Genomic DNA, 14,721 nt, shown 5'->3' with positions numbered 1-14,721 from the left:
ACGGCATATGAGAAAGGCCGGGAGAGACAGATAGAAGCTAAAGAGATGATACGATCGTGAAGTGAAGTAAAAAATTCTTAAGTCTAACATAGCAGTACATTAGACGTAGATGCCCATGTTGGTATCCTTCTTCTTGGCTTGTACTTCTGCGATAGCATCCACGTAATTTTCGTGTCCGACCTTGCTCATTCCCTTCCGGAGAGCGATCATACCGGCCTCGACGCAGACGGCCTTGAGTTGGGCACCGCCAAACTCGTCCGTGCTGCGGGCCAGTTCAGCCCAGTTGACGCTGTCTTCTACGGCCATCTTACGGGAGTGGATCTGCAGGATGTTGGCGCGGGCTTCCTCGTTAGGGAGGGGGAACTCGATCTTGCGGTCCAGACGGCCAGAACGGAGGAGAGCGGGGTCCAGGACGTCGACACGGTTCGTGGCGGCGAGGACCTTGATGCGGTCGTCGGAGGCGAACCCGTCCAGCTGGTTGAGGAGTTCCAGCATGGTTCGTTGCACTTCACGGTCACCGGACTTTTCGGAGTCAAAACGTTTTGTGCCGACTGCATCGAGTTCGTCGATGAAGATGATCGAGGGCGCCTTCTCCTTGGCGAGGGCGAAGCAGTCGCGGACGAGTTTGGCTCCATCACCGATGAACATCTGCACCAGTTGGGGACCAGCGAGTTTGAGGAAGGTAGCGTTTGTCTCTGCGGCACAGGCTCGGGCGAGGAGGGTCTTTCCGGTACCCGGGGGACCGTACATCAGAGCACCTAGGAAATATGAGTGTTGGTAAATTCTGTGGTTGAGCTGCAAGGTAAGAGGGTCATTTACCTTTCGGTGCCTTGATACCGAGCTTCTTGAACCGTTCGGCCTCCTTCATCGGCCATACTATAGCTTCGACGATTTCTTCAATCTGCTTGTCCAGACCTCCGATATCTGTGTACTTTTCTGTTGGCTTCTCGTCGACTTCCATGGCCTTCACTCGGTTATCATATTCAGCGGGTAATGTATCCAGGACGAGATATGAATCCTTGTTTACGCCAATGAGATCACCGGGCTTAAGCTTCTCATGATCTACCAGACCAATGAGGGGGAGATAAATGGTTTGACGGGTCGAGGTTTTGATGACAGCAGACTTGCCGACTCGAGTAGCATCGAGGTCGATGTTGGCGCCCTCTTCGGCGGCTTCAGCCTCGACGTCCAAATCCAGCAATTCAACCACATTTCCAACAAGGTATGGTAGTTGTCTAGGGAAGGCGTTAATAGAAATGTCCCGACATACAATAACAAGATGACATATGCTGCGACAGCCCAAACCCTACCACCTCGCCACTATAGGTAATGCGACCCAGCCAGCTTCGAAAGAAGGGAACGGGAGACCCAGCATATCTCAGAACCCCATACCTGTTATTTTCAATCTTCTCTTGATTATCTTTAACCTTTTCCCTCATCGTACTCTGTTCGTGCGTCAACCGTTGATATTCACTCTTCATTATACGCATTTCGTTCTCCAGCATCCGCCGTCGCTTGACGATGTCGGCTGTGCTCGATTGTAGAATCTCATCGTCCAAGAGGTCCTCTTCGTCATCCTTCTTCTCAGCGTCTTTCATGTCAGCGTCTCCGTCTCCGGAGGGCTTCCTGCCGTTGCCGTCGCCATCTTGGGGCTTCTTCTCTCTCTCTTCACGGTCAAGGTCGTCGAGATCTTCCAAGGTCGACATGGTGACAGGTGAGTATTAATTATGGGGACAAGAGCAAGATGAGGGATAGACAGGTATTCTAGGAGGGAATGAGAGAGGGGACGGCGGTGATGCGTTATGGGATGGGTCTTGCGGGAAGAGAGTGAGAGCTGTTGAGCTCCGGACCAAACAACGTCAGCTGCTGGGTGCCTATCACGTGATACAATGACAAATGCCCTGCCAGTTGATGCCTCAGGTTACATTTGTATATAGTTCTCCGAACGAGGGTACCTTTTGAATTATGCAAATCCTCTATCCTTTTCTTCTTCGCTTAAGCCAAGGCATATGCTTTGCCTTCAGGTAGGCATCCCCTATATACAGCAGAATATGTACAACTACCCACTCCCTATGCACAACTCCCGGCAGAACTTAAAAGGTTGCCGAAGAACTCCTATATACTGATGCCTTACAGGAAGAAGTTAGGGTTGTCCATACGTCCCGTAAAGTTGCCTATGTTGTTTAGGATCTTCTCTCTGCCGAATCTTAAGAGACGATAACGCGAAACGAAGTCATCGCTGTTGACTGAGCGGAGTTAGCGTGTTCTCACGCGGAATCGTTGCACTGTATGGATATCTGTGAGGTTGGTGCTACTTACTGTATCCGCCACACATCCTTCGCTTTCCGGTGAATTCGGAGCGACCATGAAGCATCCTCCAGTTGTCGAAAACTAAGACAATCCGTCAAATCCTATTCTTCCTCGGAAAGATCGTGTTCAAGCCAATACTTACTAAGTGCTGTTCCTGGCTCTAGTTGCGTCCATATCTGCATATTCTCACGTGTGATGATGTCGTTAAAGTGCCGGGCTGCGTTGTACCATCTATTCTGCTCTCCTAAGGTCCAGTCTTTCTTGGCCGCTCGGTCATAGTTGTTCCAGCGGATTTGGTACAGGTAATTGAACTGCGGGTGGATCTTGAAAATAGGCATTTGTTCTGCCGGCTGGATGCAGGTATCCTCATTGCCACTTGTATGGAACGGCTGTGGTGTTTCTGCTAGCACTTGATAGTTTTGTGGATTCTCTGCTCGCATAACTTTTGCAGCCTGAAAACCATCGACAAGCAAGCTCGCGCCTCCGTCACCATCGGTATGTGACAACAGATGGAACAATTGAAGCCGTGCCGGGTCAGTGAAGTACGTATTATCTGTATGTGCACCGAGGAACTCCGTGGTATATGCAGTGTCCTTGAACGTCAAATCGGCCGTAAAATCCCAAAAGCCACCTTTGCGTAATCAGCACAAAGACTAGAGAGCTTATTTTGTATCGCATGGAAGGTTTTACCATAGTGAGTATGTCTGATGAAAGCAATCCTCTCCAGGAGGGTTTTGGTTGACTCCGGGTCAACGGGGATACCCTTGACGAAGCAGAAGCCATGGAGGTACTTTACAGCAGTTAGATAGGGGTCGAAAGCAGAGGGAGTAGGCAGAACGTACAATTTGGTGAAGCCATTCACGTAAGCCCTCGTCACTAGACATGACATTTTCATATAAGACTGTTGGGTAAGAGGTACTTTCGGGATTGTGAGTGATAAATTTTCTACACAAGAGTGTCAATACAACGCAGCTTTTTATCAAAAAGACATGTTTACCTCGTCCTCCCACTTGGGCGTGACTTGCTAACAACACGATGTTTCAACGGCGCAAGATTGCTTAGCCAACGAACTGGGTAGACACCCTGGTGGCCATCAGACCCTTCCATACGGTTAGTTCTGTTACTCCGGAAAAAGAGAGTGGGAGGCATACACTCTACTTTGGCGATTCCCCCCTCGTAGCTGATTTTCTCGGGGTTCACATCCGGCGGTATCTAAGCGAAGAATAAGGACTGTCAATTTATAATGGTTTCTCAGCCCGGGACTAGAGACATACGGAGTAAGTGTCCACGCTTCGTTGTCTTGTATCTGGATGGACACACTTCGAACACTGGCAATTGTCCCTAATATCGGAGACAGTCAGGTAAGTATTCTTGGTTCGTCCTCTAGACGTGTTGATACATACCGAAGCCAAAATCGTCCACTACATTGAGCATTAACTGGTGTCAGCCTCACCAAAACAGGAATACTGGGGGTAATCTTTCATTACTTACAATTTAGAAGTGGTCTTGTGCGAGGTCCTCATCTCAATAGGCTGATTTCTATATCCTGCAGAAGTGAATGGGTATACGAAATCGCGGGGTGTTGGTCTCTCTGCCTTAGCGGCCGTACGCGATGGCTTCACAGGAGATGGCCCTGCAGGCGATGGGTCCTCCGGTTCTGTGCCAGATGGCTTCGCCAGAGTTGACTCCGGCCTTCTCGTTGTGGGAGAGAGGACATGACCGCGGCAGAGCGGAATTGAGGGTCTGAGACCTTTTGAGAGACTTAGAGAACCCCCAGCCTGAACACATTAGTCAGTTTCTTTCGTTCTTTTTTTTTTTATCTTTTTTTTCTCTATAACAACATATCTATGCGTCACCCACAAATTGTTTAAGGTTTGGAATGCAAGGCGGGTATGCACTGTTGATCTATTAGCATACATACTCAAACAATCCTGTGCCACGGAGAGCATTTTACCCAGCTAACGCAGAGTGCCCCAGAGTTTTGAGAGATAAGATCCTACTCATTTTCAATACTACGTTTTATCAATGGCACTCACGAAGGGACGTCGAGGAGGTTAAGTTTAGCATCAGCCAACCCCAGTTTCTCGCCACAACCTCATCTCCACTGTCACGTGTCAGTCAACAACCATGTACAGACCCCAATAACAACACGAATTAATTCATTGGGCTCCAATTTCTTTGACTAATTTAATTTACTCAAAACAGAGAAAGCCTACCGGAACCCGGGACTGTGCTTTTTTACACACTAAAACGCATTTTAGGATCTTTTCATTGGTTGAGAAGAAGCCTCGGTTACAAAGGCGTCAGGGAATAAATAGCAATATAGGATATTGGCAATAACTTTCCCAGCAAAAAATAAAAAGAATGAAAATGGTTCACTCAAATACTATAAACTAAGTATAGAAGTCATGGAGTAGCAAGGCCGTCCCACCCAACGCGTCACAGCTTGCTCTTCGATCCCGTAACCTTCAACAGACAACGGCCATTGCTCAGCACAACCTTGCCTCTGTTATTTGAGGTTACGAATCTGACTTCCTCGAACCCATCTTCAATGTTTCCTGTTCTCCAGATCTCAGTGGTAAGCTTGTCGCCTGGAAGCACTGGCGAAGCAAAGCGTGCCTGGAATTCTCTCAAATTCTTTGGGTCACTGCCTCCAAGCTCTCTCAGAATTCCGTGAGCGGCAGTGTTCCAGCTGAAGAGACCGTGGATAATAACACCCCCAAATCCCATCTTCTGACCGGGCTCAGGTGTAGCATGAAGAGGGTTATAGTCGCCATTGAGACTAGTGAGACTACTATTAGCATGGAGATGCACTTCGAAGGATATTTATCTAGGTGGAAACTATCTCACCGATAGAGAAGAGCAGTTTCAGCTGTCGTCTGAACAACGTGAACTGCATCTGGCTTTTTGCCTTGAGGAGGGGGATAATTGACGGCGCTCGGCCCTATGAGAATGCAGTCAGCAGAGTGACAAAGCATCAATATGCAACACATGCTTACCCTTAGGCCCACCCCAATTGCCCTGTCCTACCATGAAACCGCTGCTCACCGTCTTGGTATACACCTCCCCGTTCTCGTCCACGATGGACTGCTCCGTCTCAACGACTGAGCCAGCTTTGCCTTTATCGTAGACTCCAATGACCTTATTACGCAACTGAAACTTCTTGCCCGCGCTCGTGGGAGGTAAAGGTTTTAAAATGGTGATCTTGCGCTGGCCATCTACAGCACGGCGAGAGTCGAATTTCGGGACGCCGGGGATGGGAGTTGCTTGCGTACGTGCATAGAAATCAATAGTTTCTTGATCAGTGTGTTTAAAAGCTACACGGAACAGCCGCCACAGTCAGCATGCATGCATGTAAACAGCTTCGAGGGCTGGGTAGCCATACGAAGGATTAAAGAATACGTCGGGAAAACGGCGAAGTTAGGATGAAGTTCCTGGGTTCAATAGTTAGCGAAGTTGCCGACTGAAAGGTTATGGTTAATTGTAGCTTACATAAAGGAAGTGAAGCTCGTCAGCCTTAGCACCGATGCTGTTGGCAAACAACAAAGCATCACGCTTAAGCCAGGAGACCTCCTGAGGAGGATATTCAAAACCAACTCCGGGGGCCGACATGGGGGACAATGATAACGGTGGTCGCGTTGAGGAAAGCTTCAGGATTGATTTTGTTTGGACACGTAGATTTCCCGCTACGAAGGGAAGTTTGAATTAGTATACTATTGGATTTTTCCAATTCTCAACAAGGGAGGACTCATAGACTATAGTCTTCACTTGCGGAGAATATATACTTACCGCTGTCGTACCGTCGTAGGCTAAGGGAGGACTAATCCGGTGCGGGGAAGCCGAGGCACGAATTAAATGGGGAAATGTTTCTGATTACAGACCGAGGGTGTGCCTCAGGTTATTAAATCCAGTCGGCGAGCCCAAAATCAACTGGACTCCCCTGGCCGTTGAGTAATTATTGGCTGCAACCAATATAAAATTATCTAATTGAACGTAGCAAGGACGTAAGTTTAGGTGTAGAACATGATGATTTGAAGCTAAATAACTCAAGAAGGAGAACGTCGGAGGGAGTTGGGACTGAGCGTCGACTCGGGGTATCTACTTGGGTAATTCGAGGAGCTTCATAATCGTCTCTTGTGCAAATCATCTCTCCGTATCGCGCCGAACAATGATGCCGTTCCCCTACCTGCCAAAACACAACGCCGGATGAATAAGAAAAGAGAAAAAGAGCCGAATCAGGCCATGTCAATGACCCAAATGTCCAGACAATTGAACTTCCACTGATGCTATGCTTCCCACAATTGAACCCTCATGCATTTACCGACATAACATTGTTTACTCAGAAGAGAACATTGAAATAACCGAACGTGCCGCGATTCACCAGATCCAATATATTTAGCACCTATGATAATTAGCATTCAGTCGCCGACAGGTTCGGCAGTGAAGACCCTTACATTCTATAGGAGCAGCTACCCTCCGAGTAACGAAGGTTATCGGTGGTCTCGAACTTGTAGGAGATATTGATGTCAAGATCACGCTTGTTCTTGTCATTGGGCTTGTTCTCCAACACTCCCGAAACGACTTCTTCCTCTTCGACGGTCAAAACATCACGGAGGTAGAAGACGGTCTGCTTCCAGTGAGTGTACTTGGCGTGAGGGCCGGTGGAGAAGGTGATGGGCTTGTGGCAGGCACCAAACTCGATGTCGAACCAAGCGATCACAGCGTGAATGAAGTCGCTGCGCTTGGCAGCAAGAGTGAAGGGGACCTTGAAAGCGAGGTCGGCCGGGGTGACGGTGTAGAGATCAAGGGTAATGATGGGGCAAGGGTCGGTGACGAGGGCCTTCAGCTCAACGGTGTCCACGAGAGGCTCCGTGAGGGCAATCTCCTTCATGGGGGAGTAGTCAAACCCGTACACATTATCCCAGACTGCGTCTCAGTCAGTATTTTCGAAAAATAAGCATAATTGAGAAAGAACGCAAGGGCTCTTACATCCGATCTTGTCGTCCTTGTACTCGCCATCTTCGATAGCAGCCAAGTACATGGTAGCCTTGTCGGGGAAGATCTTGCCACCGGGAACGAGATAGCGGTCGCGGGCGTAGAGAACAGTGTCCAGCATGCTCTCATAAAGGAGGAAGTAACCCATCCACTCGGAGATGATGATATCAACCTTGGGGTAAGGGAGGACAACCTCTTCCATCTTTCCTTGGAGAAGAGTGATTCTGTCCGACAGGCCGTTGCAAGCGACAATCTGCTTGGCCTTCTCAATGATAGAGGACATATCCACACCGATTACGTGCTTAGCACCAGCCTTAGCAGCAAACCTGTAGAGCCATGCTATCAGTATATAGAACAGATTCCCTCCTAGCTCTAACCACATACATGCTGAGGATACCGGTGCCACAACCGACATCGAGAACAACCTTGTCCTTGAAGATATGACGGTTTTGGTAGATAGAATCGCGGTACGATCTGGTGCGGACATCGTCTTTCTACAATCGAGCACACAGGTATTAGTTGGCTGAAATTGAAAGCTGAACAAATAGTAGGGTACTTACAAGCATCTCCTCATGAATGCCTAAGTGGGGTTCAGGATTAGCCAGTATATATCAACTGAGTTATCGATTGTAATTACCATGATGATCGTAGCTGTTTCTCCTATTAGCAATGCAAATGAATATGGAGCAAGGTTTTCAACCCATACCTTGTGAAATAACGCACTTCAGCATGATCCATGCCCACCATGCGATCCGCACTGCTGGTCATGCCGGCAGCCTCTGCGGATTGTGCCTGCTCCGATCCGTTCATATTCAAAATATTGAATCTTTCTAACAAAGAGGGGGGAAGGTGAGAAAGAAAAGAAACAAGCAAACAAAAGGGTAAAAAAAAAATCTAGAATTATAGATAAAAAGAGATAAGAAGGAAGAACTAGTTTAGGCAGGGTGGAAAAATAAGCGCCTCCGAGATAGATCCCTCCAACTTTTTTTTTCCCTTTCTTTTTTTCTCTTCCTGACCCTCATTGGAAAATCTCCTCCGACCGGGGCTACCAAACACCACAAAACGCTAATCTCCAATTCAGGCTAGCCCAACGTAGACAACGCTATCCCGGAATCAGTTAGTCACGTGTAGACTTAGAACCTCAAGATACCTGATCGGGGCTGGACTGCATTTATTGCTCCTTTGCTGGGGGATATGTATATTTTCTCTATTGAGTACGAAACTGGCTGACGGTTAGAAGAACTGATAATTAGATAAAGTGACATTTTAGTCGAGGACTCCACTCTGAGTACGATAAGGGAGAAATTGATATTCTACAACCTTACTACGAGAAACTCAAGAACTCGGGTGCAAAGATATTTCAGTGTGTGTATAATACTACTACTAGTAGGAAAGTCAGAAAGTGGGGCGTTTCGAATTGGACGACTCTTACGGAGTAAGACGCAGAGCTTTAAAGCTTTCAGCTGGAGTTGTACCCTGTATGCTCTTTTAATGCCAAGATGTTTGTATTGCCGCTGCTTAACTCCGCCTTCCACTGTTGGCACGCGCACTGCCACTTGCGCGGAAGTGCTTACTCTCCCCTGACGTTAGCACGTCTCCGTCGGCGGTAATTCAGGTACACAGAGCACAATGTATTGGAGCTCAACCCGAAGGAAGGTTTTCTTCTACGCATGCTTTCTGGTCCTTGCTACTTTCATTGGGAAGTCGACTGCCTCCTTGGGCGACCATCTTCCCGATTTTAAAGAATGTGTTAAGGTATACAGCACCTCCAAGAGCTTCGGATTGACCGGCTAATCAACAGATAGATCTGTCGAACTGAGAACTGTCAAGATGGGAATTCCGTGATCCGTACGTTTGAACTCCCTGTAAACTACTGAGGTAATCTCCCATAAACTAATTCGTCCTCTCTAGCTTTCCACCTCCGCTTAATGTGGTGGACCTGTCCCGCCGAATGCGACTATACTTGCCAACATGTTGTAACGGATCGTCGAGTCGCTCGTGACCCTCCGATGCTCAACCCAGTAGTCCAATTCCATGGAAAATGGCCTTTCCGCAGGATCATGGGTATGCAGGAGCCGTTTTCGGTTCTTTTCTCCCTCCTCAACTTCTATGCGCACTGGCACGGCTTATCTCGAATCCGCGAAACCATGTCGACATGGCATACTTCTCTACGGACTTACTATCTTGCTTTTGGATATTGCGGCCTGGCATGCTGGACCTTCAGTAGTATCTTCCACGCCAGAGACTTTTCTTTGACAGAGAAGCTGGACTATTTCGGAGCGGGCGCAAATGTCCTGTATGGATTATACCTGGCGATTATCAGGATATTCCGATTAGACAAGGAGGAGCCGCGAACGAAACCGACATTGCGTCGGCTCTGGACCGTGGTGTGTATCTTCCTCTATACCTTGCATGTTTCCTATCTCAGCTTCTGGTCCTGGGATTACACCTATAATATGATAGCGAATATCGTGGTCGGGATGACCCAGAACTTGTTGTGGGTAGCATTCAGCATTTTCAGGTACCGAAGTACTGAGAAAACGTGGACTCTCTTGCCGGCCATCTGTGTGGTTTGGATCATGTTGGCCATGAGTCTGGAACTACTGGACTTCCCTCCATGGCATGCGCTCATTGATGCCCATAGCCTTTGGCATCTAGGAACTGTCATTCCAACGGCGCTGTGGTATATGTAAGTCCGCGCCTCATTGGAACCCCTTCTTACCAACCGTCATGCTAATTCGACTGTGACCGATAGGTACCTAGAAAAGGACATCGAAGAGGATGTGCGGGGCAAACGATACAAAGCCTGAACAAATAGAGATATCTCGGCTATAGGTGAATTCTCCTGGCCTGAGAAATGTACGTCAGTTGCTGTATAGTAGGTCCAGGTGACCGATAATCTATGAGTGTCAGATGCTGGTGAGAAGATCTAAGAAGTTCATATATTCTAGCCATTAAAACCATGTATTTAAACTATTTGTATTTTTTATTACCCAACGCCTGGATTGGATTTAGGGCATTTCCCCTGTCTTCCTAAGTTGGGTGTCGAACGGTAACAACTGCGCATGTTCCCGCTCACCGCTCGGGGGGGGCTGTACCCAAAGCTTGGGTTGTCTCACATTTATCTCGTGTCACGGGCCCTGCTGCTTTTTTCCCCTTTCGACCCAAGCTTTATACCTTCCTTTCCCCCCTACCCCTCTTCAGTCTCTTGCATCCCTTGTCAATTAACTCCCGCCAATTTCTTAACCCATCCTCAACACTCTCTTGACCCATATTCACGCCACAATGGCGTCCCCCGCTATCAAGAAAGCCATCACTGAGGCCGCAGCGCAGTATGTCAAGCCGGAGGGAAAGGTCTTCCAGTATGGTACTGCGGGGGTGAGTTACTAATGATCGACCTCACTTCCTTATTAAGTACTGACCAATTTTCCTTGTCTTGCAGTTCCGTATGAAGGCGTAAGTTCTACGTTTATATTTATTTTCACGCCAGGTCTTTGGAAGGATCAGCCCCGCCTCCACATATACCCCGCGATCGTCATTTGTTTACACTTTGACCAACGCATATCTCCAGTGACGTCCTCAACACCGTCGTCTTTGCTGTGGGCTTGCTCGCTGGTCTCCGCTCCAAGAAGCTCAGTGGACAATGGATTGGTGTCATGATTACTGCCAGTCACAACCCTGCGGAGGACAACGGTGTCAAGTTGGTTGACCCCATGGTGAGTTGCGGCAGCCACCCCAGAAATAACCCCATACGAAGCAGTTGCTAACTGACACATCAAAATAGGGTGAAATGCTTGAGGTAAGCTTCGCCAATAATTAAATTCATCTGTGACGGTTGCATATTTACTTAACCCGTGGGTAGGCTGAATGGGAAACCTATGCGACTAAGCTTGCCAATGCTCCGCTAGACAAAATCGCAGATGTTTACGAAGAACTCATCAAGGAGATTGATATCAGCATGGAAAACCCTGCTCGCGTTGTTTTTGCCCGGGATACTCGTGCCTCGGGTTCTCGTCTTGCCGGTGTTCTCAACGCTGCGCTTACCGCTACAGAGGCTGAGTTCTCTGATCTGAAATTCATGACCACCCCCCAGCTTCATTACGTTGTCCGTTGCAAGAACACCCTGGGAACACAGTATGAGTACGGTGAACCCACAGAGCAGGGATACTATGAGAAGCTTGCCAAAGCTTTCAAGGGAGTCATGCGGGGACTCAAAGTTAAGGGCTCTTTGACCGTCGATTGCGCAAATGGTGTTGGCGGACCTAAGCTAAGAGAGCTCCTCAAGTACCTTCCTGGCCCGGAGGAGGGTGGTATCGATATCAAGGTCATCAACGACGATGTGATCAACCCGGATAGCCTCAACTTTGATGTATGATCTCTTTATGGGTCCCATCGTATCCATACTAACCTACATACTAGTGCGGTGCCGATTATGTCAAGACCAAGCAGCGCGCTCCCCCCTCATCCAAGGCCGCTGTTCTTGACCGTTGTGCCTCCTTAGATGGCGATGCCGATCGTCTTGTCTACTATTTCGTCGACGAGAGCAATGTTTTCCGTCTTCTTGACGGTGACCGTATTGCCACTCTTGCCGCTGCCTTTATTGGTGACCTTACCAAGAATGCCGGCATCGCGCAGAAGCTCAAGATTGGCATCATCCAGACTGCGTACGCCAACGGAGCTAGTACAGAGTACATTGAAAAAGTGCTCAAGCTTCCCTCCGTCTGCACTAACACTGGCGTGAAGCACCTGCACCACGCTGCCCTGCGTTACGATGTTGGTGTCTACTTCGAAGCCAACGGTCACGGCACTATTACTTTCTCTGAGAATGCCCTGAAGATTATCAAGAGCACCGAACCCCAGTCTCCCGCTCAGCAACGTGCTCTTGAGTGCCTCCAGGGTCTTACCGATCTGATCAACCAAGCAGTTGGCGATGCAATTTCCGACATGCTTCTCGTTGAAGCGATCCTTGCTCACAAGGGCTGGACCCCCAAGGAGTGGCTTAGCACCTACACCGACCTCCCCTCCCGGCTGGTCCGTGTGGAGGTTGCTGACCGCTCGATCTTCAAGGCATACGATGCTGAGCGTAAGCTCGAGTCCCCTGCTGGCCTCCAGCTCAAGATCGAATCCCTCCAGTCCCGCTACAACAAGGGAAGAAGCTTTGCCCGCGCAAGTGGCACGGAAGATGCGGTGCGTGTCTACGCTGAGGCTGCCAGCCGCTCCGAGGCTGACGATCTCGCAACTCGCGTCGCCAACGCCGTCCGTGATGCCGGCGCCGCTAAAGAGATCTTGCAATCTTAGGTTTTGGAATATAAAATACCCTAACGAATTATAAGTGGTTCCCTGGAACCGTGTGATTGGAAGCTATCTGGTAACGTGCAAGGATACCTTGCCCATGCATAGATGAAGCTTTGTGTCATCATGGCCAGGCCATCACAAATCGCAGGGTTAACGACGTTGCTCAAAACTCCGCAATGTCGTTGCATTATAGAGGTAATGGGAACTGTTATGAACGATCTGATGAGTTTTCTTTTGATGTCAATGCAGAGCAAATCTGACTCGATTTAGCCATTCCTTATAGTTCTTTTTAAAATTGACTAGAAGTTAGCAAGACCTAGTAGCTAATCGGAAACAAGGCCTACGGTCACTACGACAAGTCATCTACGTAACACTCAGTACAAGGATCACTGAGTTCATTTATAAACTTCATTTGGGTATTCGTTAGCAATAAGCGAAATCTACATTTAACTTTTCTCCCACTAGCCCTCTTCCTGGTCCATATCCTCTCGAGACCGCTTCCCTTTGGCAAACTTCTTGCCCCGACTTCCCTTTTTCTCGTCGTAGTTCTTCATTTCCAAAATAGCACTGCGTTGCGCTTCCGATACACGTTCTGCAAGGACCATGACCTCGTCCTTCTCAGCCGGGTATTCAGGGAGTTTCTTTCCCAGCGCGCCCTCAATACGAAGCCATGCCTCAACATCATATTGCGTAGCGAAGCTGATAGCCACACCCGACTTACCAGCACGGGCTGTACGACCAATTCTGTGGATGAAAGTTTTCCTAACTCCCGTTAGTCTCACACCTTGCACCAGATCAAACTCTAGGGAGGAGCAGCTTACGAATCACCGGGCAAATCAAAGTTCAAAACCACATCAACAGAGGGAATATCAAGACCACGAGCCGCGACATCCGTCGCAACAAGGATATCCCGACTCCTCGAACGGAACTTCCCGAGCGCACCCAGACGAGCAGACTGCGAAAGCTGGCCATGCAGCGGGATGGCGCCAAAGCCAAGCAATCTCAGAAAGAAGCTGAGACGCTGGGTCTCGTGCACGGTGCGACAGAATATGATGCACGATTGGCCGACAAACTCGTTGAGCAGGTAGACCAGGTACAGGTCTTTGTGTTTGTGGGGGATGAAGACGTAGGATTGTTGGAGGGTGGAGACGGTTTGGAATTTAGATGAGGAGACCGCGACACGGAGCGGGTTTTGAAGCGATGCGCGCTGCAGAGACTCGACCTTTGAGCTCATGGTTGCGGAGAAGAGGTAGGTGCGGCGCTCGCGGGGGAGCACTTTCAGGATCTTGTCGAGGATGGGACCGAAGTCCATGTCTAGGAGACGATCGGCTTCGTCCATGACAAGGTATTTGAGGTTGCGGAGGGAGAAGCCTTTGGTGTTTTCGAGGTGGTCTAGTAGACGGCCGGGGGTGGCTACGATAATGTGAGGCTTAGGGTTTTGTTAGATTTCTGCTCGGTTGCCTTTTTGCTCGAGGTGGGCTGGGGAATTTTACCTTCTTTCCCAGTGCGATCGATTGTGATACCATATCCATGCCTCCAACAAGAACTGTGCTTCTCACGGAGATTGTACTTCCTAGACCCTCGAAGGCTTGGGAGATCTGGTATGCCAATTCACGGGTGGGCGCGAGGACGAGGCCGAAAAAGGAAGAAGGCTTCTCCATCAGGGCTTGCAGGATGGGCAGTGCAAAAGCAGCGGTTTTACCGCTACCAGTTTCTAGTACGAGTGTTAGTGAAGTCCTACAATGACATGGGACATGGAGGTCATGCTATACCAGCCAAACCGATCAAATCGCGGCCTTGAAGAGCGAGGGGAATGGCTTCCGCTTGAATTGCGGTGGGAGCCTTGTATCCCATGGAGTCGCAAGCCTCGCATAATTGCTCAATGAGGCCCAGTTCCTTGAAAGACTTTGGGGCCTGTTTAGGCGCTTCCGATGGTTCTTGTTCTTGCTCTGTCGTATTGGGGGCGGCATCCTCAGAAGCAGAGCTGTGGGCCTCGCTATCGCTATGGTCTTCTTGTTGAGGCGCCTCGCGGGCAATCTTGCGCTTCTTAATCGCCGGCATATTGAATCAATATCTGGCACCAAAGAGTTTGTACTGGGTGGATTGATCGAATGGTTTCTT

The 14,721-nt window shown here is 49.0% G+C and overlaps 6 protein-coding genes across 6 annotated transcripts; 2 read left to right on the top strand and 4 right to left on the bottom strand.

The window, feature by feature from the left end:
* Positions 1-99: 99 nt before the first annotated feature.
* Positions 100-4,259, bottom strand: BDV38DRAFT_268218 (proteasome regulatory particle base subunit RPT5; the record flags this gene model as incomplete). The annotated part of the gene is made up of 10 exons (XM_032056733.1): positions 100-758; positions 820-1,235; positions 1,393-1,690; positions 2,160-2,246; positions 2,320-2,391; positions 2,453-2,941; positions 3,001-3,100; positions 3,153-3,255; positions 3,802-4,005; positions 4,228-4,259. The coding sequence occupies 10 exons, from the start codon at positions 4,257-4,259 to the stop codon at positions 100-102; spliced, it is 2,460 nt and encodes an 819-aa protein (XP_031918017.1).
* A 471-nt stretch (positions 4,260-4,730) lies between these two features.
* On the bottom strand, positions 4,731-6,001 carry BDV38DRAFT_236688 (putative peroxisomal dehydratase). Its single transcript, XM_032053492.1, has 5 exons — positions 5,803-6,001; positions 5,696-5,744; positions 5,310-5,627; positions 5,161-5,254; positions 4,731-5,092 (listed from the first exon to the last, which is right to left on the bottom strand). Exons 1-5 carry the CDS (start codon positions 5,920-5,922, stop codon positions 4,750-4,752), a joined length of 924 nt encoding a protein of 307 aa, XP_031918016.1. The 5' UTR covers positions 5,923-6,001; the 3' UTR covers positions 4,731-4,749.
* A 318-nt stretch (positions 6,002-6,319) lies between these two features.
* On the bottom strand, positions 6,320-8,317 carry rmtA (protein-arginine omega-N methyltransferase HMT1). Its single transcript, XM_032053491.1, has 7 exons — positions 8,012-8,317; positions 7,943-7,956; positions 7,866-7,885; positions 7,690-7,799; positions 7,300-7,631; positions 6,765-7,236; positions 6,320-6,712 (listed from the first exon to the last, which is right to left on the bottom strand). Exons 1-7 carry the CDS (start codon positions 8,113-8,115, stop codon positions 6,706-6,708), a joined length of 1,059 nt encoding a protein of 352 aa, XP_031918015.1. The 5' UTR covers positions 8,116-8,317; the 3' UTR covers positions 6,320-6,705.
* Positions 8,318-8,909: 592 nt separating this feature from the next.
* Positions 8,910-10,300, top strand: BDV38DRAFT_175192 (PGAP3/PER1 family protein). The gene is made up of 4 exons (XM_032051996.1): positions 8,910-9,060; positions 9,111-9,153; positions 9,217-9,994; positions 10,061-10,300. Exons 1-4 carry the CDS (start codon positions 8,935-8,937, stop codon positions 10,113-10,115), a joined length of 1,002 nt encoding a protein of 333 aa, XP_031918014.1. The 5' UTR covers positions 8,910-8,934; the 3' UTR covers positions 10,116-10,300.
* A 199-nt stretch (positions 10,301-10,499) lies between these two features.
* On the top strand, positions 10,500-12,962 carry agm1 (phosphoacetylglucosamine mutase PCM1). Its single transcript, XM_032053490.1, has 6 exons — positions 10,500-10,683; positions 10,748-10,761; positions 10,877-11,021; positions 11,090-11,104; positions 11,168-11,674; positions 11,725-12,962. The coding sequence occupies exons 1-6, from the start codon at positions 10,591-10,593 to the stop codon at positions 12,601-12,603; spliced, it is 1,653 nt and encodes a 550-aa protein (XP_031918013.1). The 5' UTR covers positions 10,500-10,590; the 3' UTR covers positions 12,604-12,962.
* Positions 12,963-13,022: 60 nt separating this feature from the next.
* Positions 13,023-14,709, bottom strand: rrp3 (RNA-dependent ATPase RRP3). The gene is made up of 4 exons (XM_032053489.1): positions 14,373-14,709; positions 14,094-14,314; positions 13,422-14,029; positions 13,023-13,362 (listed from the first exon to the last, which is right to left on the bottom strand). The coding sequence occupies exons 1-4, from the start codon at positions 14,659-14,661 to the stop codon at positions 13,062-13,064; spliced, it is 1,419 nt and encodes a 472-aa protein (XP_031918012.1). The 5' UTR covers positions 14,662-14,709; the 3' UTR covers positions 13,023-13,061.
* Positions 14,710-14,721: the final 12 nt, after the last annotated feature.

This window comes from Aspergillus pseudotamarii, assembly GCF_009193445.1.
Source record: "Aspergillus pseudotamarii strain CBS 117625 unplaced genomic scaffold BDV38scaffold_6, whole genome shotgun sequence".
Lineage (NCBI taxonomy): Eukaryota > Fungi > Ascomycota > Eurotiomycetes > Eurotiales > Aspergillaceae > Aspergillus > Aspergillus pseudotamarii.
This window is presented reverse-complemented; position numbering and strand designations above follow the sequence as displayed.

Coding starts and splice junctions, on each gene's coding strand:
- rmtA (XM_032053491.1), bottom strand. CDS start 8,115: ATGAACGGATCGGAGCAGGCACAATCCGCAGAGGCTGCCGGCATGACC. Junction 7,632..7,689: donor GGCACCGGTATCCTCAGCAT/GTATGTGGTTAG, acceptor ATGGCTCTACAG/GTTTGCTGCTAAGGCTGGTG. Junction 7,237..7,299: donor CAAGGACGACAAGATCGGAT/GTAAGAGCCCTT, acceptor ACTGAGACGCAG/TCTGGGATAATGTGTACGGG.
- BDV38DRAFT_236688 (XM_032053492.1), bottom strand. CDS start 5,922: ATGTCGGCCCCCGGAGTTGGTTTTGAATATCCTCCTCAGGAGGTCTCC. Junction 5,255..5,309: donor CAATTGGGGTGGGCCTAAGG/GTAAGCATGTGT, acceptor GCATTCTCATAG/GGCCGAGCGCCGTCAATTAT. Junction 5,093..5,160: donor GAAACTGCTCTTCTCTATCG/GTGAGATAGTTT, acceptor TAGTCTCACTAG/TCTCAATGGCGACTATAACC.
- agm1 (XM_032053490.1), top strand. CDS start 10,591: ATGGCGTCCCCCGCTATCAAGAAAGCCATCACTGAGGCCGCAGCGCAG. Junction 11,675..11,724: donor CGGATAGCCTCAACTTTGAT/GTATGATCTCTT, acceptor CCTACATACTAG/TGCGGTGCCGATTATGTCAA.
- rrp3 (XM_032053489.1), bottom strand. CDS start 14,661: ATGCCGGCGATTAAGAAGCGCAAGATTGCCCGCGAGGCGCCTCAACAA. Junction 14,315..14,372: donor CGATTTGATCGGTTTGGCTG/GTATAGCATGAC, acceptor CACTCGTACTAG/AAACTGGTAGCGGTAAAACC. Junction 14,030..14,093: donor CGATCGCACTGGGAAAGAAG/GTAAAATTCCCC, acceptor CAAAACCCTAAG/CCTCACATTATCGTAGCCAC.
- BDV38DRAFT_175192 (XM_032051996.1), top strand. CDS start 8,935: ATGTATTGGAGCTCAACCCGAAGGAAGGTTTTCTTCTACGCATGCTTT. Junction 9,061..9,110: donor ATTTTAAAGAATGTGTTAAG/GTATACAGCACC, acceptor ATCAACAGATAG/ATCTGTCGAACTGAGAACTG. Junction 9,995..10,060: donor CCAACGGCGCTGTGGTATAT/GTAAGTCCGCGC, acceptor TGTGACCGATAG/GTACCTAGAAAAGGACATCG.